Source organism: Phalacrocorax carbo, chromosome 28 (genome assembly GCF_963921805.1).
Source record: "Phalacrocorax carbo chromosome 28, bPhaCar2.1, whole genome shotgun sequence".
Taxonomy (NCBI): Eukaryota; Metazoa; Chordata; class Aves; order Suliformes; family Phalacrocoracidae; genus Phalacrocorax; species Phalacrocorax carbo.
The window spans coordinates 3,143,817-3,163,823 of record NC_087540.1 but is presented as its reverse complement, the minus strand read 5'-3'; the positions used below and the strand labels follow the sequence as shown (position 1 = coordinate 3,163,823).

Below are 20,007 nucleotides of genomic sequence, written 5' to 3'. Positions count from 1 at the left end.
GGCATGGTTGGGATTCAGGGGCTGACATGGGAAGGGACACTCTGGGGTCCACCCAGGGGTATCCCCATGCGTGGGTCCCTCTGGGCGGGCGGGGGACCCACAGGGGACGCCCCGGAGGTCCCAGTCCAGCTTGACTGGTGGCTGGAGGTGCGGGATTTTGCTGGCGGCCGTGGCAGCGGTGGCAGGATCACGGTGGGTGGTGGCAGGACCATGGCAGGCGGAGGCGGTGGTGGCAGGACCATGGCGGGTGATGGTGGCAGGACCGTGGTGGGTGACGGTGGCAGGGACACGGCGGGCGGTGGCAGCGGCGGCACGACCACGGCGGGTGTTGAGCAAGCAGAAGGGCCCTGAACTGGAAGTGGTGCAACACTGCTCGACGCCGGCTGCGGCGTGGTCTGGGCGTTTCTGCCCTCTCGGTGTTTCCATCCCACAAGGGCTCTGGCACGTCCGTGAAAAAGTGGGAATCAGGCTCGGGAGCAGACAGGAGCATAACTGAGCCCTGGTGGGGATCCCCAGTCTTGCTGGGCACTCCCAGCCCTACCAGGACCCCTGGGACCACCCCCCAGGGCTCCCAGGAACTCCAGCCATGCGGGGCCCTCCAACACTGCTGAGCCCCTGGACACCCAGCTGGGGACCCCCAGCCCTAAATGGATGCCCAGCCTTGCCATGCCCTGGGACCCCAGTTTTGCTAACCCCCCCCTAGCCCTGCCAGGGACCCCAGCCGTACTGGGACCCCCAGAAACTGCAGCCCTGCCAGGGACCCCTACCAAGGCCCCAGGCATTGCTGAGTCCCTGGACCCCGAGCCCTGTTACCCCCAGCCCTATCAGGATCCCAAGCCCCGCTGGGACCCCAAAGCACCGCTTAGCCCCAGGGCCCCCAATCCTTCTGGGACCTGGGGACAGCCCAGCCCTACCAGGATCCCGCAGCCCTTCTGGGATCCCAGGGGACACTGCGGCCCTACCGGGACCGCCAGCACCCCCAGCCCTGCTGGGACCCCCAGCCCTATTGGGTTCCCCAAGACCCCCAGCCCCGCTGGGACCCCCATCCCTAGCAGGACCCCTATCCCTGCTGGGACTCCCCAGCCCTACCGTGACCCCCAGAACCTCCATCCCCGCCGGGACCCCGGGGACCCCCCAGCCCTACCGTGACCCCCACGACCCCCAGCCCTACCGGGACCCCTCAGCCCTACCGGGACCCCAGGACCTTCGCTCCCTCCAGGACCCCCACGGACTCCCGACCTTGCCGCCCCACCCGCTCCGGGCCGCGGCCCCTGCAATGCCGGCGCCGTCCAGGGTGGGAGCTGTGCTCCGGGTGGGAGCCGTGCTCCGGGCCGGGCCGAGCCGAGCCGAGCCGAGCCGAGCCGAGCCGGGCCGAGCCGGGCCGAGCCGGGCCGAGCCGGGCCGAGCCGAGCCGGGCCGAGCCGGGCCGAGCCGAGCCGAGCCGGGCCGAGCCGGGCCGAGCCGAGCCGAGCCGAGCCGGGCCGAGCCGGGCCGGGCCGAGCCGGGCCGAGCCGGGCCGAGCCGAGCCGGGCCGAGCCGAGCCGGGCGGCGGGGGAGCGCCGCGTCCCGCACCCGCCGGGCCAGGCCGCCAGCTGGGCACCGGCACCGGCACCGGCACCGGAGCAGGTAATGGGGCCGCCACCGGGACCGGGACCGGCAGCCCCGAGGGCGGGACCCCGCGGACGAGCCCCGGGAAGCGCCCCGGGATGGCGGGGAGGGCGGCGGGGGGGAGCGGCGGGGACGGCACCGGGGGGGAGCGGCGGGAGGACCCCCCCCTTGCAGCCCCAATCCAACCGGGGAGTCCTGCCGGGAACCCCAGCCCTGTCCGGACCCCCCAGCCCTACTGAGACCCCGCCAGACCTACCGGGATCCCCGGCGTCCTAAGCCCTGCCGGGACCCCACAGCCTGCTGGGACCCCCCCAGCCCTGCCAGGACCCCCGGCGTCCTAAGCCCTGCCGGGACCCCACAGCCCTGCCGGGACCCCCCAGCCCTACCGGGACCACTGGGGTCCCCAGCCCCACAGTGACCCCCAAACGCTACCAGGACCCCTGGGGTCCCCAGCCCTGCAGGGACCCCCCAGCCTTAGAGTGACCCCCGGGACCGCCAGCCCCCCCCCCCCGAGCCCTACCGAGCCCCACGGGTCCCCCACTCTTGCCCGCACCCACCGTGTGACCATCCCACGCAAAGGGGGTTCTTCCCCCCACTTTGCTGCCCCATCCCGGGGGGCCCGGACCCACAGCCGGGGGGGTCCCAGGGCTCTCACCCAGCACAGCCCCCGTCCCACCCGCCCCCCCGCTTCTGAGCTTTGGGGGGACCCCAGCGGGTACCCCTGGGGCGGGTGACCCCAGTGCTGGGGAGGCCTGGAGTGGCCCCCCGAGACGCCCTCGCTCCTCTCCCCGGTCCCCCGCCGGTGACGCAGAGCCCCGAGCGCGGTGGTTTCCCAACAGGGAAGTCATTTTGTGCGTGCCGGCGCGGGCTGGGCTGTACGCCGTCCTCCCCGGGGCCACCGCCGGGTCGGGCCCCTCCGCCCAGGCGGGCTGACACCGGACACAACTCATTGCAGCGGTGGGCAAGAGGTGAGGGGGTGCGCGAGACCCCCGCGGAGGAGGGGAACGGGGGCGGCTGCGGCCTGCGGGACCCGCCGCCGACAACCGCCCGGAGCTGGGAGAGCGGCCGGATCCGGCCCCAGCCATCACCCTTCGCTGGGCACGAGGACGTGAGGCCCGGTGGGTGCTGGGGGGTGGTTTTGGGGGGGAGGAAGGAGGGGTCTGAGTGTGGGGGTCGTGGTGGCTTGAACCCCTTGGGGGCAGGGGGGGAGGTCACACGGGGATTTGCTGGTGGCTTGCATGAGGCTGAGCCCTCTCCTGGGGCTCCCTATGGAGGCTCTTCCAGAGCCCTGGGGAGCGGTTGAGATGCTGGATTTGGGGGGTAACCCCCCCCACCCAAGGCCTTTCCACCGTGCTGCCGGATCCGGCAGCGAGCTGGGGCGTTATGGCGGGGGCCGACTCTGGCAGCTTCATTTCCTAAGGAAGTGGGGCTAGAAAGAAAAGGCAGCCCCCTCCGCCCCGCTCCGTCCGTCCGGCTGTCCGCAGCCTGGGGGAGAGGCCGAGTTTGCCTGGGGGGTGCCAATGCGTGGGTCCGGTGCGGGCACAGCCCTGATTTACACCACCCTGGACGTGTCACAACCTGCCCGTTCTCAGCAGCAATGCTCGCAGGGGTGGGGGCTGAGGGCTGGGGCCCAGATGCCAGGGTGAGGGACACGGGGGGGGGGCTCGGGGCGGGGGGGCCTCCTTCTGCTGCGCCTCAAGTCTCCGTGCTGGGACCCAGGGTCAGGCTGGCAGTGCGGGGGGAGCAGGACGGCCGGGCGCCCGCGGCGCCCTGACGCCAAGGGGATGGGCTGCGGGTGCTGCCGGGTCACCCCGGGGCCGGATCCTGCCAAGCCTCCTGGCAAGGCTGCGAACTGGGAGGGCGCCGAGGCGAGGCAACCCCGCGGGCTCGGAGCATCCCCGGGCACCCAAGGCGGGCGGTAGCACCCCATTTTGGGGAGCTGCGGGCCCCGGCACGCCGCAGGCCCTGCTCCTCCCCGCCCCGGGCAGGAAGTGCCGGCCGGCTGCCGAGGACTTCGGACCCATCCGGCGTCGCCGGCGCAGGGGCAGAGGAAGGGACTTTTCCTGTTTGCTGCCGTGGTGGGGTCCGGCACCCATCCACCGCCACGGCCGAGCGCCGGCAAAACTTGGCCTTGCCTTGGCGCAGCCGCTAGCTGCCCCCCGCGCCAGCGTGGGGACTCTCTGGCAGCTGATATAGGGTTGTGCTCAGGCCGCGGCCCTTCGCGGGTGGGTGAGTTTTGTGCGTGCCACCGGGTGCTTTTGCAGCAAAAGAGTTGTGTCCCCTTGGGGTGGGGTGGGGTAGCTCCCATTTTGGGGGCAAACCCCCCTTGCCACACCCCCCTTTGGCTACCCCAGCCAGGGCCATGGGGGTTTGGGGTAGAGTCCTGCCGGCCGGGCAGAGCCCCTGTTTATTTTTCCCCCCGTCTCCTTTTCGAGCCGGGCGGAAGAGCTCAACCTCCGGCCCCTTTTCGGAAAGGCTGGGATATTTATAGCTGCCTGGCTCAGGGAGTTGGGATTTGCCGTGGCCGCCTCCGTCCCCCCCCATCCTGCTGCAGCATCCCTCAGCTGTGTCCTGCGCCGGGGTGGGAGACGGGGCCAGATCCTGCCCTGGCCATGGGGACAACTCTTCTGGGTGGCTGTGCAATGCCCGGGGTCTGGGAGTCTGTGCGATGCCTGCAGTCACTCGGGGGGGGTGTCTCTGTGCGACGCCTGGGGTCCCTGGGGGTCTTTGTGTGATGCCCAGGTGTCCCTCAGGGGTCTCTGTGCGGTGCCTGGGGTCCCTGGGGGTCTCTTTGCGGTGCCTGGGGTTCCTGGGGGTCTCTGTGCGATGCCTGGGGTCCCTGGGGGTCTCTGCGGTGCCTGGGGTTCCTGGGGGTCTCTGTGCCGTGCCTGGGGTTCCTGGGGGTCTCTGTGCGATGCCTGGGGTCCCTGGGGGTCTTTGTGTGATGCCCGGGGTCCCTCGGGGTCGATGGGGACTGGGTTTAGGGTTGATTTGGGGGGTCAGGACTGCAGGCATCACCCCGCTCCCACCTTCAAACCCGCAGCCAGCTGCTCCTCATCATGCCATGCCTCAGTTTCCCCAATCTGATGCATCACCCAGATGGCAGTGGGGGGGCAGCCCCGGGACAGGGAGCAGGGCTGATCCTGCACCCCAACATCCCCAGCCCATCTGTCCCCTTGCCCCCATCATCTGATATACGCCTGCACCTGGGCACAAACCCTTCCCGGCCATGACACACCCCTTCCCGGCTCTGCCTCCCCACAGGTGTGTCCCCACCAGCTCGGCCCCCATCCCCATGGAGTGACCCTGCGCGGGGGTCTCTGCACCGGCGCGGCCCCCCCGGCAGCCAGCCCGGCAGGGAGGGAAGCTGGACGCCACCGCGAATATGAGCGACTTCTGGCACAAGCTGGGCTGCTGCGTCGTAGAGAAGCCACAGCCTGTGAGTAGCTTCAGCCTGGCCAGTTCGGGGAGGGCTTGGGGTCCCGGGGCCGTGGGCTCAGCGGGGGCTGATGGCCTTCGTCCGCTTGCAGAAGAAGAGGAGGAGACGGATCGACCGCTCCATGATTGGGGAGCCCATGAACTTCGTCCACCTGACGCACATCGGCTCTGGCGACATGGCCGCGGGCGAAGACCTGCCCATGGTACCCTACCCGCACGGGCGGTTGGGTGATGGGTGTCGCTGCTGGGGTGGTGGGGTCTCACGGTTAGGGTGGTGGGTCTCGCTGTTGGGGTGGTGGGGTCTCACGGTTAGGGGGTGGGTCTCGCTGTTGGGGTGGTGGGTCTCACGGTTGGGGTGGTGGGGTCTCACGGTTAGGGGGTGGGTCTCGCTGTTGGGGTGGTGGGTCTCACGGTTGGGGTGGTGGGGTCTCACGGTTAGGGGGTGGGTCTCGCTGTTGGGGTGGTGGGTCTCACGGTTCGGGTGGTGGGGTCTCACGGTTAGGGTGGTGGGTCTCACGGTTAGGGGGTGGGTCTTGCTGTTGGGGTGGCGGGTCTCACGGTTAGGGTGGTGGGTCTCACTGTTGGGGTTGTGGGGTCTCACGGTTAGGGGGTGGGTCTCGCTGTTGGGGTGGTGGGTCTCACGGTTGGGGTGGTGGGGTCTCACGGTTAGGGGGTGGGTCTCGCTGTTGGGGTGGTGGGTCTCACGGTTGGGGTGGTGGGGTCTCACGGTTAGGGTGGTGGGTCTCACGGTTAGGGTGGTGGGTCTCACTGTTGGGGTTGTGGGGTCTCACGGTTAGGGGGTGGGTCTCGCTGTTGGGGTGGTGGGTCTCACGGTTGGGGTGGTGGGGTCTCACGGTTAGGGTGGTGGGTCTCGCGGTTGGGGTGGTGGGGTCTTATGGTTGGGGTGGTGAATCTCACGGTTGGGGGTGGTGGGGTCTCACGGTTAGGGTGGTGGGTCTCACGGTTGGGGTGGTGGGGTCTTACGGTTGGGGTGGTGAATCTCACGGTTGGGGGTGGCGGGGTCTCTCGGTTGGGGTGGTGGGGTCTCTCGGTTGGGGGTGGCGGGGGTCTCACAGTTGGGGTGGTGGGGTCTCACGGTTGGGGGTGGCAGGGGTCTCACAGCGGTGATGACACATCTCTGCCCCCTCCCCGCAGACCAGTGCCGTCCAGGAGATGAGGTCCAAGGGCAGTCGGGAGCGACAGTGGAGCAACTCCCGGGTCTTGTAGCGCGTGAGTACCCGGCCGTGCGGGCGGCTGTGGCAGCCCTGAGCACCCGCTGTCCCCTCCGAGGCACCGCCCCTAATTAACACACCCAAACGAGCCACCGCTTGGGCGGTTCTGTAACCCGGTCTCTCTTGGACTTCGCAGATCCTTGGCTTTTTCAGCCCAAACTTGAACTGCCTGAGAAGAAGCCAACCTTGAGCGCTTTAACCTCGCAGTAATTTATGCAGAGCGAACCTCGCCCGGCTCCCAGTGGCTTTTGGTTGTCCCCCCCCACCAAACCCCTCCTTCCCAGAGGCATCGGGTCAGTGACGCGAGGGGGGAGCGGGGACAGCAGCCCCCACCTCGTGCCCGACCAGGATTCCAGCCGAAAGGACACAGTCACCCTCCTGAAGTGCACCAGGAGCTGCCGGGTGCGGCCACGATGTGCCAAATCCTCCTATTTTTCCCTTTTTCCACACCAGTGTCTCCCCTGGGCCCCTCTCGGCGCTGGGCCGAGGTGCCTCGGTTTCCCCGAGGGATCACGGTGAGGCCAGTCCCGGTACCGAGGCTGATTTGGTGCCCTCCCGGAAAGGTGTAGAAGAGCAAAACTGGGATTAAACCCCGATGCTTCGGTGCAAAACAGGGATTAAACCCCAACGCTTCGGTGTCTCACCGGCAGCAGCTCAGTGCCGACACCATCCACGAGCCCGCGGTGCCTCCAGCCAGCGTTTCCACTGCCGGCAATCCGCCACCTTCCTTCTTTTTCTTTTTTAGGATATATAATTTTTTTTTTTTTTAGATCAAAAAAAAAAATCAACTAGGCTGCCTCCGCCGCCTCGGAGGCAGGATTGTGGTGGGGTCACCTCCGCCCAGGATCGCCACCAGAGTTTCACCGGCCGAGGCAGGACGGGGCCCAAACCGAGGAGGGACTCGGGCTCCCGAATTCGGGCGCGGGTGTATATACTTTAAAAAGCACTGGGATTAAATATTAAAGAGCACGTGCCGGGCATCATGGCCGAGCGGCAGAGGCTTGCCCCTTTGCCGTGCTCCACGCCACGCCGGGATGCTCCTGTGCGGAGCCAGGCTTTTCCAGCCCCGTGGCGTGGTTGGTGTTGGTAAGCGAGTGGCAATGCTTGACTCCAGTTTCCTTCCCCTGGGACAAAAACCCCACCCTTGGGAAAAACAAACCAACCCCTTGTGCTGGCCTGAGGAGCGTGTCCATGAGGCTCCTCGCCTTCCTCTGCTACCAGGGCTGCCAAATTTGCCAGGAGATGCCAAACCCCCCGCACACGCTGGGCACAGTGTTCCCATCCAAGTCCTTTATTCCCTCCATGGGTGCTTGGGGACGGCTTTGGGCACGCCCGGAGCCCCCGATGCCACCGCCTGTCCCTGTGTGTCACCGTGTCATGTCCCGGCTGCTCTCCCAGCTTGGCTCCAGCCTGCAGGGAGAGAAAAGCATCCGTGGCCAGTGCCCCACAACCCACCCGCACCCCACCCCCACAACACAGCGCGACCCCCAGCCCTGCAGAGGGGACTCACCGCCGGACAGGCTCGGGGACGTGCGCCGGCTCCACTGGGACCAGCCGGGAGAGCTCCCGCAGGCTGGCGGCGAACCGGACCTTGCCGCTGAAGGTGGGGCTGGGGGAGATATGGGGCGGGGGGGGCAGAGGTGTTACACCCTCGTGCGACAGGGCCGGTTCACCAGGAGCTGGCACGGGAAGCCCCGGGGAGGAGGCGAACGTCGCTGCGCGAGTCCTCGCAGGTACAAGCAACCCTACCTGAGAAAGGGCCGGGAAAGCGTCACAAGCGCCTTGATGTACCAGGTGGGGTGGACGATGATCACAGCCTGGAGGCTCTTCCGGAGCCTGGGAAGGACCGGGATGCTCCAGGGCTCACCGCCAGCCCGGCACGCTCGCTGCCACCCCCCTTCCGGCACGCTCACCGGGAGCCCTTGCACGCTCACCGCCGATCCATAGCCCGGTAGCACCGTTTCATCCAGCCGAAGGAGGGGATCTGCCCCCGTGCTGCCGCCCCGCTCAGGCACACCAGGACGTAGCGGTCGGCCACCGTCCTCTCCAGGGTGCCCGTGATGTACCTGGAGGGACGGCGCGGCCCGTCAGCTTGGGGAAACTGAGGCACGGGGCGCGTGGGAAGGACCGGCCCACCCCGCGGTCCCCACCTGAGCAGGTTCTCCATCACGTAGCCGTACCGGGGGATGCTGCTGTCCGGGAGGTGGCAGGCGGCGAAGAGCAGGACGGAGCCGAAGCCCTCACCGTGGTACCCTGCCCAGAGCGGAGGGTGGCGCAGCCAGCACCCATCACCCACCCAGACCCAGCAGGCCCCGGGAGGGCACCCAGAGTCCCACCCTGGGGGGCCCGTCCCCCCCTTACCCCCGTGGGAGAGGACCCGGCTGTAGGGCTCCACCGCGCTCAGATCCACGCTCTCCTCCAGCCACTCGTCCTCTGTGTCAGGCACCCGCCGGCCGCCAGCGCCTTCGGTGAAGCCCCAGGCGTGCGGCAGCTCCTCTGTGGGCACCCGGTTAGTGCGGCACTGGGGAGGAGGAATCCGGGGGTCCCCTGCGGCCCCACCCCGGCCCAGTCTCACCCTCCCACTCGAAGCCGTCGCTGCCCGAGGGCGTCTCCAGCGTGTCCAGGTTGAGGTCGATGCTGGTGTCGGGCGAGCGCTCGGTGCTCTCGGTCCGCTCCAGCACTGGCAGCCGCCGCCGCATGCGCCGCGGGGCACCCCCAGCCCCTGGGCACCCCTCTGGCAGGGGCCTGGTGGGGACAGGGCTGGGGGGTCAGTGGGACCCCGGCAGGTGGAGTGGGTTTGGGGGTACTGCTCCCATCACCCCCTTACCTGGGGAAGTCCTCGTCCTGCCACTCCTCATGCAGGTCCAGCCCGTCACCGGTGGCCATCACCGTGGCCATCCTTGTCACCTGCAGAGAGGGACACCAGCCCCAGCTTGGGGACCAGCCCACCTTCAGGGATCTCACGTCCCCCATCAGCTCCACACCAAACCACCCCCATTTCCCACCTTTCCCGCCCCATTTCCAAACCAAAAGCGGGTGCAAACAGGTGCGACCGGCTGCAGGGAGGGGGCTCAGACACTCCCTGGGGACCCCCATCGCAGCACCGCTCAACCCTCTACGAGACCTCAGAGACTCCCAGCACTGGGGCCACTCACCTCTCCAGGAAGCCTCTCTCGCCCTGTGGTTCCCCACCAGCGAAGGGCTCCGGTGACGGCACTGGTGGCTCATCCAAACTGGTTTGGCCGCATTTGCAGCCGGCAGAGGCCACAGGATGAGCACAACCGGTTTCCTCCCAGCTGGGCTGGATTTGGGGGTTCGGCTGCACTGAGGCTCCCCCGCCCCCCAGTGGGTCCCCAAAACACGCCTCTGACCCGGGGGGGACATTGGCAGGGGGGCAGCACCCCAGGAAAAGAGGAGGTTCACCTCCCGGGAAGCCTGCGGGGAGGGCAGGGGCCACGCCAGGCACCCCCAGGGTGAGCAGGGCAGCACCAAACCCGTCCCGGAAGAAGAGCCAAGAGCCAAAAGTGGAAGAAAAGTGGCAAATTTAATCCTCAGAGCACAGGGGTGACAGTCCCGGGCCGGCTGCGCGACCAGACCCACCACCCGGCACCCCCGCAGCCCCCCCAGGGGAGGAAGAATGGCGAGAACTCGTTAAACCCCCGCCCCGGCGCCTTCGTTAAGTGGGGTGCGAGTGCTGCTGCGGCCCCGCTGCCCGCAGGGTCCCCGAAAACCCACCCTGGGGGACCAAACCCCAGCGGGGCCGTTGGGGCGGGGAGGGGGCAAACTGCAACGAGGACTTATCCCCGTCGGGGAGCTGAGCTCTGACAAAGGCGCTGCAACGCCCCCACGCCTGGGCGCCCCACCAGGGCCTGCCCGGGGACCCCACCTCCTCGCATGGACCCCAGAAGCTGCCAGGTGCCCACGTTCACTTCGGGGAGCCGGGGGGCTGCCCGGCGGCGATGCGGCTGACCCGCTCCAGGACATCCTGTGGGCAGAGGGGGGGCACGGCCTGTGCCAGCGGGCATTCCTCCACCAGGCTGTTCATCGGGGTGGGCGGCAGGACCACCTCCTCCTCCGGCCCCCCGGTAGCGCCTGGCCCCCCCAGGGCTGCCCGCAGGATGGGCAGCACCTTCTTGCGTGATGCCAAAGCGTTGCCCTGGGCGTAGGCGCCCACGCAGGACCAGGGGCTCGGGAGGGGCTGGAGGTGCAGGGACGGCGCCGTCGCCTCCTCCAGCGCTTGGCACACCTGCAAGGGAGGGAGGACTGTGGCTGGGACCCCCTGGCACCCACAAAATCAGGGGCTTTCGGGGCAAACCTGAGTGCAACAGCTGAGAACTGCCCCAGACCCCTGTGCTGAGGGTTGGGGGTGCCCGGTCCCCCCACTCACCGTGCTCCGGAGGGTCTCGCGCTGGCTGTAGACTGCGAGCTGCCGGGAGGGCTCGTTTTGCTCATTAAAAGAGATCATCATGGCCACCAGCCCCGCGTAGCCCCGAGCTTGGCAGAAAGCATCCAGGTCCTGCAGCAAGCCAGGCCGGCGCAGGAAGGTCTGCAGGGGGAGAGAGGCTGGCGTCACCCCGCTGTCCCCATCGTGCCACCCCCTGCCTCGGTTTCCCCCCCTGCTGAGCCTCACCTCCAGGTCCACGTAGATGGCACTGACGGCGAGGAGCAGCTCATCGCCAGAGAGGACTTTGAGGTCCTTCCGCAGCATCTGCTCTGTCGTCAGCCCTGGGAGATGAGAGGGGCTGAGCGTGAGCCCCAGGGATGCGCCCTCATCCCCAGGGAGAGGGGTCTGTCCTAGGACCCGCTCCCAGCCAGACCCCAGACGGCACCGCCGGACCTGACACATCAAACTTGGCCGCTTGCAGGGCTTCGAAGACGGCGTCGCGGGCCGGCAGCTCGGGGAACCTCGCCTCGAGCAGGGAGACGCATGCCACGTCCCTGGGTGTCACCTTGCCAGCTGCCGGGCTCAGGTTCACGCAGTCCAGGAGGATGGTGCCTGGGGGGGACAACCGGGGGCCATCAGCTGTCACCATCCCCCTCAGATGGGGCTTGGCAAGGGCCACCTGTCCTCACCATGCAGCAGCGCGGCCGTGGGTCTGTCCAGCACGCCCGGGGGACCTTGGGCAATCCGCTCCGTCACCAGCGTGGCGCAGGAACCCACCGGCTCTGCTGTCACCTGGCAGCTGGGAGCTCGGTCCCGTTCCAAGGGCCGGTGGTCAAGGACCTCCACCACGGCCTCTTCCAGGGCTGCATCGGCGCTAGTGGGAGAGACGGGGAGGGTAAGACCCCGAGCACAGCCCTAGGGTGCAGCTGCGATGCGTCACCCCCAGCAGAGCCTGGAAACTCCCTCTGTTCCTCTCCTCCTACCCTAAAAACACCCCAGGAAGGGGAAGGTAAAGGTTTTACCCACGCTGGGCTAAAACCAAGCAAGGAAAACATGAGGCTTTGGGTGGGCGGCCCCGGTTGTCCCCATGTCCCCGCTCCCCGGCTCACCCAGGCAGGATGTGGTGATCGACCAGTGTCAGGGAGAGCAGCCCGGCGCGGTGCAGCCCGCACAGGTCGATCTCATCCCGAAAGATGAGGGAGGCGGCGGGGATGCCCTGCTCCCGCAGCAGGAACGTCGTCTCTGTCCGGAGGGCGAAGTCGGCGCGAGGGATGTTCAGCACCGGGATGAAGGCAGCTTTGGGAGCCGGGGAGGTCTGCGACGGCGGGGTGACAGCCGGTGAGGCGCCCCCCAAGCCACCGTTTGTCCCCGAGCCAGCAGGCGAGCCTCACCTTCGCCAGGAAATAAGCCAAGGCCAGGGCTGAGACGGTGGAGTCCAGGTCACAGGCCTCGTTGCCCATCACCACATGGATCTCCTGGTGACGCTGGATATGCTCCTACCGGGGTGGCAGGCGTCAGGCACGGCAGTGACGTGGCCCCATCCTCCAAACCCCCAGGCCTGTCCCTTCCCCTTTGCTGCCCTCAAGGGGACATGCCACGGTCCCCAGAGCCACTCCTCGTGCGTGCCACCCACAGATGCCACCCACCAGCACCCAGCTGCTGCCAGAAATAGATGGGCTCCCGACATCCCCGAAGCACCGACCAGCTCGGCGCCCTCAGGACAAGACCCAGCCAGGATCCATTTCTGGCACAAAAGCCTCACGTTTTTGGGGCACGTGTGTGAAACCGGGTGCATCGGGGCCCTGGGGAGAACAGGAAAACCCAGCTCGGCCACGAGCGACCTCGGCAGCAGGGATGGGGACCTTCCTGCTCTGGGGGATGCCGTCGCAGCCCTGGGACCCTTTAGTATTTTAACCCCAGACCAAAGTGGTTTTTCCAGCGGTGGTGAGTCTGTGGCTGGCTGTCCCCCAAAACAGGACATTTCACCCCTTTATTTCTTGCCTGCTGCAGCAAGAAGAAAAAATATCCCCCATGTCACCCTGCAAATCCCCCGTCCCCGGCTGCTGGCACCCGTCCTGTCAGGCCCGAGGGAGCCGCCCTGTCTCCAGGCCCTTTTTCGGTGACAATTATTTCATGCCATAACCCAGATTCGCTCGTTTATTCGGTACAAGCTGAGGAAGTAAACAACTGAGAGCTGCCTGCGGCACGAACCCCGCAGCAGGTCGGGGGACCTGCACCCATGTGCTGCGAGACCGGGGGTGCGGCGGCAGGGGTGGGGCTGGGGGTGCCGGGGAGCCCCCGGCTGTGGAAATGGTTTGGGGTGTCATCGGGGTAGCTGTGGCACCCCAGCCTGGGCTGTCACAGGGCCAAGGGGTGGCACATGACCAGCCCCTCTCGATGGGTGCACCCTGCTCAGGGACCTTGATCCTCTGTGCCCCCTGCTCCCCGCTGCAGCCATCTCTCCATTGCACCCCACTTCCCCCAGCACCTCATTCCCCATGGATCCCACTCCCCTGGGTACCCCAGTCCCCCTGCACCCCGCTCCCCCAAACCCTGGGCATCCATGTCCCCCGCACCCTGCTCCCCCTTGCATCCCACTCCCATGAGCACCCCGTCCCTGGGTACCCAGCTCCCTGGGCACCCCAATCCCCCTACACCCTGCTTTCCCGGGCACCCAGTCCCCATAGACCCCAATCCCTTCAGACCCAGCTCCCTGCTGCACCCCAAGCCCCTGAGCATACAGTCCCCATGCACCCCAATTCCCCCTGCACCCTGCTCCCCCTGTACCCCAATCCCCTGGAGACCCCTCTCCCCGTGTCCCCTGGGCCCCCCTTCACCCCAGTCCCCTAAGCACCCCAATCACCCCTGCACCCCACTCCCTGGGCATCCATCTCTCCCTGCACCCCACTCCCTGGGCACCCTGCACCCCCCCACCCCAATCCCCTGGAGACCCATCTCCCCCCTTCACCCCGCTCCCTTTGGCGCCCATCTCCCCATTGCACCCCACTCCCTGGGCACCCCAATCCCCCTGCACCCTGCTCCCCCCGCACCCCAGTTTCCTGAGCACCCAGTCGCCCTGCACCCCCCTCCCCCCTGCACCCCAAAATCCCCCCACCCACGCTACCTGCAGAGCCGCCCGGTTCCCCTCCACGAACCGCTCCATAACGGCGGCAAAGCCGCGCGCCAACCCGCCCAGCCCGGGACGGCCCAGTAAGGCCCGGAGCGGCCCAGTACGGCCCAGTACGGCCCAGTACCGCCCGGCCCCCCTCAGCCCTCGGGGGGGGAGTGGCCGCCCCCGCGGGGGCTGATGGGAAGGGGGCGGGGCAGCGGCGGGTGCCGCCCCCGCCCCTTCCCATCAGCCCCCGCGGGCGGAGCTGCTGGGGGGGGTGATGGGTGACGGGGGGGTGTGACGCCCCCCAAAGCCCTCCGAGACCCCCTCAATACGTGACACCCCCCAGCACCCCCAACCCCCCGACACCCCAACCTCCCCTGACACCCCAGCCTCCCCCCAGCCCCCCCTGGATGAGCCGTGCTCCCCCCCCGAGCTTGTTACACCCCACGATGGCGTCACCCCAACTGGTGACCAGTTGCTGGTGACCAGTAACCAGCGGCCGACAGACCCACTGGGCGAGCCGGAGGCCTGTCGGCGGGTGAAGTCGGGGGGCACCCACCGCCCCCCTCCTCCAGCCCAGCGCCAGGCCTCAAAATGGGGAAGAAACCAGAAAACGGGGGATTTTTGGTGCCGCCGGCGGCCTAGGCCTCGCCCCGACACCTCGGCGTGCCGGAGGGAAGCGGCGGCGGCGCAGGCAGCTGCCTGCTCTCCCCACGCCTCCTGCCCGTCCTCCTCCTCCTCCTCGCCCGGCGTAAATCCGCCTTCCCGGCAGAGAGCCCGAGCGCGGGGCTCGGCGGCCGAGAGCAGGCCTCTGCCGCTGGGGAAGGAGCGGAGCGGGGACGGGGGAAAGGGGCGGGGAAGAGGAAAAAGAAGGGGGAAAGGAGGAATAAGGAAGGGAAAAAAGAGGGGAAAGGAAAGAGGAGGGGAAGAGGAGGAAAAAAGAGGAAAAACAGCAAAAAGGGAGGAAAAACAAGGAAAGAGGAGAAAAAAGGAGGAAAAGTAAGGGAAGAGGCGGACAAAAGGAGGAAAAAGGAAAAAAGAAGGAAAAGGAGCAAAAAGGGAGGAAAAGTAAGGAAAGGGGAGGAAAAGTAAGGAAAGGGGAGGAAAGAGGAGGAATAAAGGAGGAAAAATAAGGAAGGAGGACAAGAGGAGGAACAGGAGGCAAACAGGAGGAAAAATAAGGAAAAGGGAGGAAAAAGGAAGAAAGAAGGAAAAAGGAAAATAAGGAAAAAGAAAAGGAGGAAAAAAGAAGGAAAAAGGAGAAAAGGAGGAAAACGAAAAAGAAGGAATAAGGAGGAAAGAAGAAGGAAAAAGAAAAAAACGAGGAAAAGGAGAAAAGAAGGAGAAAAAAGGAGAACAGAGGCCAGAAGGAGGGAGCGGGGAGCGCCGGCAGCAGAGCGGCAGCACAGTAAGTCGGGAGCCGGGGGCACACGGGGACGTCAGGGTGGGTGACCCCTGGAGGGTGGGCGCAGGTCGAGGGCAATGCCGGGGTTGTGGGTGCGACAGCAGCATTTTGGGGTTGTTTTGGGAGCAGTGGAGGTGGGTCAGGGGGTCCCGGGGTGACCCCCAGCCCCGCCGCGGGCCCGGCTGCGGATGCTCAGCCTGTCCCCCGATGCCGGGTGGGGAAACTGAGGCAGGGCGGCACCCGCAGCCCTCGCCGGCCCCGTCCCACCCCGGCGCCCGCCGGCCAGGGCTGGAGCAGCCGCCCTCAGCCGGTTTTTCCGGCTCCCGGCGCGTCGCCGGACTCTGACACGGCTCCTGGCGGGGCCGGTGCGGTGAGAACAGCCGCCGCGGGTTCGCTCGGCACCGGGCAGCAGGTCGGGGAGGCAGCGCCCGCTCCCCCGCAGCCACGCCGCCGGGTACTCGTCATCTTTAAAGAATATTTTATTTTATTTTATTTTGTTTTATTTTGTTTTATTTTATTTTATTAATTTATTTTATGTTATTTTATCTATTTCTAAAGATATTTAGTTAGTCATTAAGAATATTTATCTGATATTTAGTTAGTCATTAAGAATATGTATCTATCTGCTTACCTACCTATTAAGAATATATTAATTTAGTAATGCTCCTTATTTATTTATCTGTATATCTATTTATCTGTAATATTTCTTTACATATTTACCTATTAACCTCTGCACTATTTATTTATGAATAACAAATAAATAGTCAGTTACCCTTGGGCTCTGTCCCCTTCCTTTTCTCCCCCCCAGAGCCCTCTGCTCCAGCCCTAACAGAGACGGGACAGCTTGGAGGGCACTGAGCCCCTCAATTTTCTCCTCGGCTTTCACCGCCTCCCCCAAAACCCGCTTTCTCCCCCCATTCCCACTCTCCCCGGGCGCTCCCATCACCATGCATCGCGCGGTCGCCTGCGTCCCTCCCTGAGTGTCCCTGGCCCGCTTGGGAATACGGGGGGCTGCGGGAGGGTCCGGTCTCAGTCCTGACGGCGAGCGCAGCCCGCGCCGGGCGGGAGGAGGATTAGGGGCTAAGGAGATCTCCCGGTGAGCCGGCGGGGGTGGCCGTGCCGCGGCCGCAACCGGCAGCGAACCCTGTCGAAGCCGGGGCAGCCGCGCTCCTGCCTGCACAGGTGTTTAAAAGCCAAATTATCCAAATCTCATGACTATTTAAAAGCTGAATTTCCCAAATCTCTCCTCAGGAGCATCTTTGCCAGGCTGAGTTTGCAGGAAAACCCCAGCGGAAGCGCAGGACTTCAACCTTCCTTCCACGCTGCTTTGGCTCTATCGAACCCCTCAATTCCTCCCAGGTTGGTTTGGGATTTTCCCTTTTTCCTTGCAAACGGGAGGCAGATAAAATCCGCACAAATCCATGGTGTTAATTTTTTAAATGGTGATATAGAAGCGTGAGTGGCCAATGTTTTTAGTTATTTAAATGAATGTAAAGGGGTGGGAGACAAAACACCTAAGCTAAACAAGCCATACCTGGTAAACAAATTGGACTAATATATATTTTTTTTCTTGAAATTCCCCAGTTTTACCTTCTAAGGGAGAGGTTTGGGATGTGGCTGTTCCTGGAGGGACCTGGAGTGTTCCCAGGGGCCTGATCCGGACCTGCTCGAGGCAGGACACCACAGCGAGCGTCCTGCTGCCGCCTGTACCCATGGAGCAGCCTCCCGAGCAGGAAGGGACGACCCCAGCCCCTTCCAACGGTGACGGGACCTCCCAGCTCCCGGAGGAGGCCGTCGGTGAGGATGAAATGCCGGCTGGCGGCCGGGAGAGCCCAGCAGCAGCCGGGCAAGCCGCCACACCGTGCGGCGGGGAGGAAGATGTGCCTTCCAGCCCCGGCGTGGGGCAGCCGGGCTGCGCCCCTCCTCTCCCCTCTGATGAGCATCCGAGGGAAGATGCTCGGGAGAAGCGGCCCGAAGAGGGTGGGGGGTCCCTGCCAGGTGCCCCCGTGCCCAGCCCGGGTGCTGGGGCGGTGGGGTTACCAGCTGAGCCCCCCCGAGCCCGGACCCCCAGTCGGGAAGCGGAGGCGGATTTTTATTGCGTGAAGTGGATCACTTGGAAAGGCGAGCGGACGCCGGTGATCATGCAGAGTGAGAACGGGCCCTGCCCGCTCCTGGCCATCATGAACATCCTCTTCTTGCAGTGGAAGGCAAGCGGGGCGTGGGTGGGGAGGGTTGGGGGGCTGGCGATGGGGGATTGGGCTCGGCTCCTCCCGCATCGCGAGGGGAAGGGGCCGGGGCTGGTCCCCAGCCTCTCGGTGCTTCCAGGTGAAGCTGCCCCCGCAGAAGGAAGTGATCACGGCTGAGGAGCTGATGGCACATTTGGGTGAGCCCCCTGGGGACGCCATCACCCCCTCCCTGCTGCCGGGACGGCGGCGCGCCGCGGTTAACCAGCTCGCCGGGGGCTGACGGCGCTGCCTTACAGGGGATTGCATCTTGTCCACCCAACCCCGGGAGCCGTCAGAGGGGCTGCAGCTCAACTTCCAGCAGGTGAGGAGTGAGGCTGCGTGTCCCCCAGCCCAAAAAGTGATCCCCACCATCTTGGGGAGCGCTGGTGGGCTTGGGCCGCAAGGCTTGGGGTGCCAACCTGCTTCCCGAGCAAACCCCCCTTGTTTCTCCCCCCCACAGAACGTCAACGACACCATGACCGTCCTCCCCAAGCTCTCGACGGGGCTGGACGTCAACGTACGGTTCACGGGTGTCTCGGACTTCGAGTACACACCTGAGTGCATCATCTTCGACCTCCTCAATGTCCCGCTGTACCACGGCTGGCTGGTGGACCCCCAGGTGAGCTGGCCCCCCGTTGTCCTGCCGCCTGCCTGGTGGCTCGTGTGGCTCCAGGGACGCAAGGGGACGGTCCGAGGGCTGGTGAGACACTGGAGCAGGCGGCCCAGAGAAGTTGTGGATGCCCTGTCACTGGAAGTGTTCGAGGTGGTCAGGTTGGTCAGGGCTTTGAGCAACCTGATCTAGTGGAAGGTGTCCCTGCCCGAGGGTGAAGCAGGGGGCTAGGTGGTCTTTGAAGGTCCCCTTCCAACCCAAACCCTCCCATGACGGGTCTGTCCCCATGGTGGCAGCCACCAGCTTCCTGGCTGTCCCTGTGACGGAGTGGTGGTCTGGCTGGTTGGGGAAGGTTCAGATGGAGCCATCCTCCCCCTGCCGGTGGTCGCTCCCACTGCCCCTTCCCCTCCCTGCAGAGCCCGGAGGTGGTGCAAGCCGTGGGCAAGCTGAGCTACAACCAGCTGGTTGAGAAGATCATCACCTGCAAACAGGCCAGCGATTCCAGTCTGGTGAGCGAAGGTAACGGCCCCCTGCCGCCCAGCTGCAGCTCCCCGGGGCTCCTGGGGGCTGCCCCACGCCCTGGCCCCACTCCCACCCCGCTCTTGCCCCAGGGCTGGTGGCGGAGCAGTTCCTCGAGACCACGGCCTCCCAGTTGACCTACCATGGGCTGTGCGAGCTCACGGCTGCTGTCAGGGAGGGTGAGCTCAGTGTCTTCTTCCGCAACAACCACTTCAGCACCATGATAAAGCACAAGGTGCAGTTCTGGCCCCTGCCCTGGCTTCCTTCGAGCTGGTGGACCCCCCCCACAGCACTGTCCGGGGCCAACTGTCCCCTCTCCCCTCTCCCCAGGGCCACCTCTACCTGCTGGTGACGGACCAGGGCTTCCTGCAGGAGGAGAGGGTTATCTGGGAGAGCCTCCACAATGTGGATGGAGACAGCTGCTTCTGCGACACTGATTTTCATCTCAGCCATGCTCCGGGCAAGGAGGGGGCTGCCACAGCCCCCCCGGACCACCGGCTCCAGCAGAGACAAGTGGACCAGGTAGGGGACAACCGGTGGCGGTGGGGGACACCTGAGTCCTACCCCAGCTCCAGGGGATACTGCGGGGTTTGGGTCTGCTGTGCTGAGCCACACCCCTTCTTTTTCTAATCCCCCCCCAGGATTACATGATTGCCCTGTCCCTGCAGCAGCAGCAGGACCCCTCCGTGCTCAGTGACCTGGAGCTCGCTCGCCAGCTGCAGCAGGAAGAGTATCATCATCATCAGCAGCAGCAGCAGCAGCGGCAGCAGCAGGTCCCAGTGCAGGTAACCGGGTGCTCCCTCCTGGGACTGCAGCGCAGGGTGCAGGTGCCTCTCACACCCCCAGCTCTGCCCCACCAGCCGGTCCTGGGTGGGTGGTGGTGTCCCCCTGGAGTGATGGGGGTCTCTGCGGCTCCCCCCGCTCCTCAGCCCCCTCCTCGTGCCCACAGGGCCGCGTGCAGCCGGGCGGCCGGCTGACTGGAGAGCGGAGGCAGCGGCAGAAGCCGGATTTGGACTGCACCCTCCTATAGCACCCGTGCCCGGCTCCCCGTGGGGGGCACTCCTGGGAGCCCTGCCGTGGCCCCTCTGGCTCCCAGGAGTGCCGGGGTGTGTGCTGGGGTCCCCACACCTGGAGACCCCCAACTCTTCTCCGGGGAGACCCCACGGGGGTCTCTGGGGACAGGAGTGGAGGACTCGGGTGCACAAGACGGTGTGTCCTTCCTTACCCACCGCCGGGACCACCCAAATATTTCCAGTGGCCTTAACACGGGGGTGCCCCACGTGGGGGGGTGTCCCACCCCAGGGTTCCCACCCCTCTGTCGCTGCTCCCAGACGCGGGGGGACACGCGTTTGGGGACGCACACGCATCCCCGTGCCCGAAACGTGGCCTTAGCCCTTGGCAAATAAAGGACTTGTCCCCGTGCTTGCGTGTCTGGCCTTCTGACACCAGTGGGGGCCTCTGCGCCCCACGGATG

At 66.1% G+C, this 20,007-nt stretch overlaps 4 protein-coding genes across 12 annotated transcripts; 2 read left to right on the top strand and 2 right to left on the bottom strand.

The window, feature by feature from the left end:
• The first annotated feature begins 1,486 nt into the window (after positions 1-1,486).
• CDC42SE1 (CDC42 small effector 1) lies at positions 1,487-7,247 on the top strand. Of its 5 annotated transcripts, XM_064475247.1 has the most exons (6): positions 1,487-1,626; positions 2,564-2,726; positions 4,873-5,047; positions 5,139-5,249; positions 6,202-6,276; positions 6,415-7,247. In XM_064475247.1, exons 3-5 carry the CDS (start codon positions 4,994-4,996, stop codon positions 6,271-6,273), a joined length of 237 nt encoding a protein of 78 aa, XP_064331317.1. In that variant the 5' UTR covers positions 1,487-1,626; positions 2,564-2,726; positions 4,873-4,993; the 3' UTR covers positions 6,274-6,276; positions 6,415-7,247. The 5 variants fall into 5 exon arrangements, with proteins under 5 accessions (XP_064331317.1, XP_064331320.1, XP_064331319.1 ...); XM_064475250.1 differs by lacking the exon at positions 2,564-2,726 and having other exon boundaries at positions 1,491-1,626; XM_064475249.1 differs by lacking the exon at positions 1,487-1,626 and having other exon boundaries at positions 2,442-2,576.
• On the bottom strand, positions 7,026-9,662 carry BNIPL (BCL2 interacting protein like). 3 transcript variants are annotated; one of them, XM_064475235.1, is made up of 8 exons: positions 9,434-9,656; positions 9,106-9,185; positions 8,854-9,023; positions 8,429-8,774; positions 8,213-8,344; positions 8,028-8,114; positions 7,789-7,887; positions 7,026-7,688 (listed from the first exon to the last, which is right to left on the bottom strand). In XM_064475235.1, exons 2-8 carry the CDS (start codon positions 9,174-9,176, stop codon positions 7,646-7,648), a joined length of 948 nt encoding a protein of 315 aa, XP_064331305.1. In that variant the 5' UTR covers positions 9,177-9,185; positions 9,434-9,656; the 3' UTR covers positions 7,026-7,645. The 3 variants fall into 3 exon arrangements, 2 of the variants coding, with proteins under 2 accessions (XP_064331305.1, XP_064331304.1); XM_064475234.1 differs by having other exon boundaries at positions 9,106-9,662; XR_010376548.1 differs by lacking the exon at positions 7,026-7,688 and having other exon boundaries at positions 7,870-7,887; positions 8,192-8,344; positions 9,106-9,662.
• A 141-nt stretch (positions 9,663-9,803) lies between these two features.
• Positions 9,804-13,958, bottom strand: PRUNE1 (prune exopolyphosphatase 1). 2 transcript variants are annotated; one of them, XM_064475241.1, is made up of 8 exons: positions 13,787-13,958; positions 12,054-12,158; positions 11,772-11,977; positions 11,352-11,536; positions 11,116-11,274; positions 10,909-11,003; positions 10,666-10,824; positions 9,804-10,524 (listed from the first exon to the last, which is right to left on the bottom strand). In XM_064475241.1, the coding sequence occupies exons 1-8, from the start codon at positions 13,823-13,825 to the stop codon at positions 10,204-10,206; spliced, it is 1,269 nt and encodes a 422-aa protein (XP_064331311.1). In that variant the 5' UTR covers positions 13,826-13,958; the 3' UTR covers positions 9,804-10,203. The 2 variants fall into 2 exon arrangements, with proteins under 2 accessions (XP_064331311.1, XP_064331313.1); XM_064475243.1 differs by lacking the exon at positions 13,787-13,958 and adding an exon at positions 12,874-12,962.
• A 2,472-nt stretch (positions 13,959-16,430) lies between these two features.
• On the top strand, positions 16,431-19,955 carry MINDY1 (MINDY lysine 48 deubiquitinase 1). 2 transcript variants are annotated; one of them, XM_064475232.1, is made up of 10 exons: positions 16,431-16,538; positions 16,764-17,386; positions 17,505-17,562; positions 17,662-17,726; positions 17,865-18,023; positions 18,431-18,533; positions 18,626-18,768; positions 18,864-19,055; positions 19,202-19,318; positions 19,483-19,955. In XM_064475232.1, exons 2-10 carry the CDS (start codon positions 16,892-16,894, stop codon positions 19,561-19,563), a joined length of 1,413 nt encoding a protein of 470 aa, XP_064331302.1. In that variant the 5' UTR covers positions 16,431-16,538; positions 16,764-16,891; the 3' UTR covers positions 19,564-19,955. The 2 variants fall into 2 exon arrangements, with proteins under 2 accessions (XP_064331302.1, XP_064331301.1); XM_064475231.1 differs by having other exon boundaries at positions 19,175-19,318.
• The last annotated feature ends 52 nt before the right edge of the window (positions 19,956-20,007 follow it).

What these genes read in the sequence shown, in the direction of transcription:
- PRUNE1 (XM_064475241.1), bottom strand. Translation starts at nt 13,825, where the DNA reads ATGGAGCGGTTCGTGGAGGGGAACCGGGCGGCTCTGCAG. An exon ending in GGCCAAGTTTGATGTGTCAG is followed by an intron (nt 11,004 to 11,115) that starts GTCCGGCGGTGC and finishes CTCATCTCCCAG; the next exon opens with GGCTGACGACAGAGCAGATG. An exon ending in CCATCTACGTGGACCTGGAG is followed by an intron (nt 10,825 to 10,908) that starts GTGAGGCTCAGC and finishes CTCCCCCTGCAG; the next exon opens with ACCTTCCTGCGCCGGCCTGG.
- MINDY1 (XM_064475231.1), top strand. Translation starts at nt 16,892, where the DNA reads ATGGAGCAGCCTCCCGAGCAGGAAGGGACGACCCCAGCCCCTTCCAAC. An exon ending in GGAGCTGATGGCACATTTGG is followed by an intron (nt 17,563 to 17,661) that starts GTGAGCCCCCTG and finishes GCTGCCTTACAG; the next exon opens with GGGATTGCATCTTGTCCACC. An exon ending in AGCAGAGACAAGTGGACCAG is followed by an intron (nt 19,056 to 19,174) that starts GTAGGGGACAAC and finishes ATCCCCCCCCAG; the next exon opens with GATTACATGATTGCCCTGTC.
- CDC42SE1 (XM_064475247.1), top strand. Translation starts at nt 4,994, where the DNA reads ATGAGCGACTTCTGGCACAAGCTGGGCTGCTGCGTCGTAGAGAAGCCA. An exon ending in TCGTAGAGAAGCCACAGCCT is followed by an intron (nt 5,048 to 5,138) that starts GTGAGTAGCTTC and finishes GTCCGCTTGCAG; the next exon opens with AAGAAGAGGAGGAGACGGAT. An exon ending in CGGGCGAAGACCTGCCCATG is followed by an intron (nt 5,250 to 6,201) that starts GTACCCTACCCG and finishes CCCTCCCCGCAG; the next exon opens with ACCAGTGCCGTCCAGGAGAT.
- BNIPL (XM_064475234.1), bottom strand. Translation starts at nt 9,662, where the DNA reads ATGTCCCCCCCGGGTCAGAGGCGTGTTTTGGGGACCCACTGGGGGGCG. An exon ending in CGACGGCTTCGAGTGGGAGG is followed by an intron (nt 8,775 to 8,853) that starts GTGAGACTGGGC and finishes GGGTGCCCACAG; the next exon opens with AGGAGCTGCCGCACGCCTGG. An exon ending in GTGATGGAGAACCTGCTCAG is followed by an intron (nt 8,345 to 8,428) that starts GTGGGGACCGCG and finishes CCGTCCCTCCAG; the next exon opens with GTACATCACGGGCACCCTGG.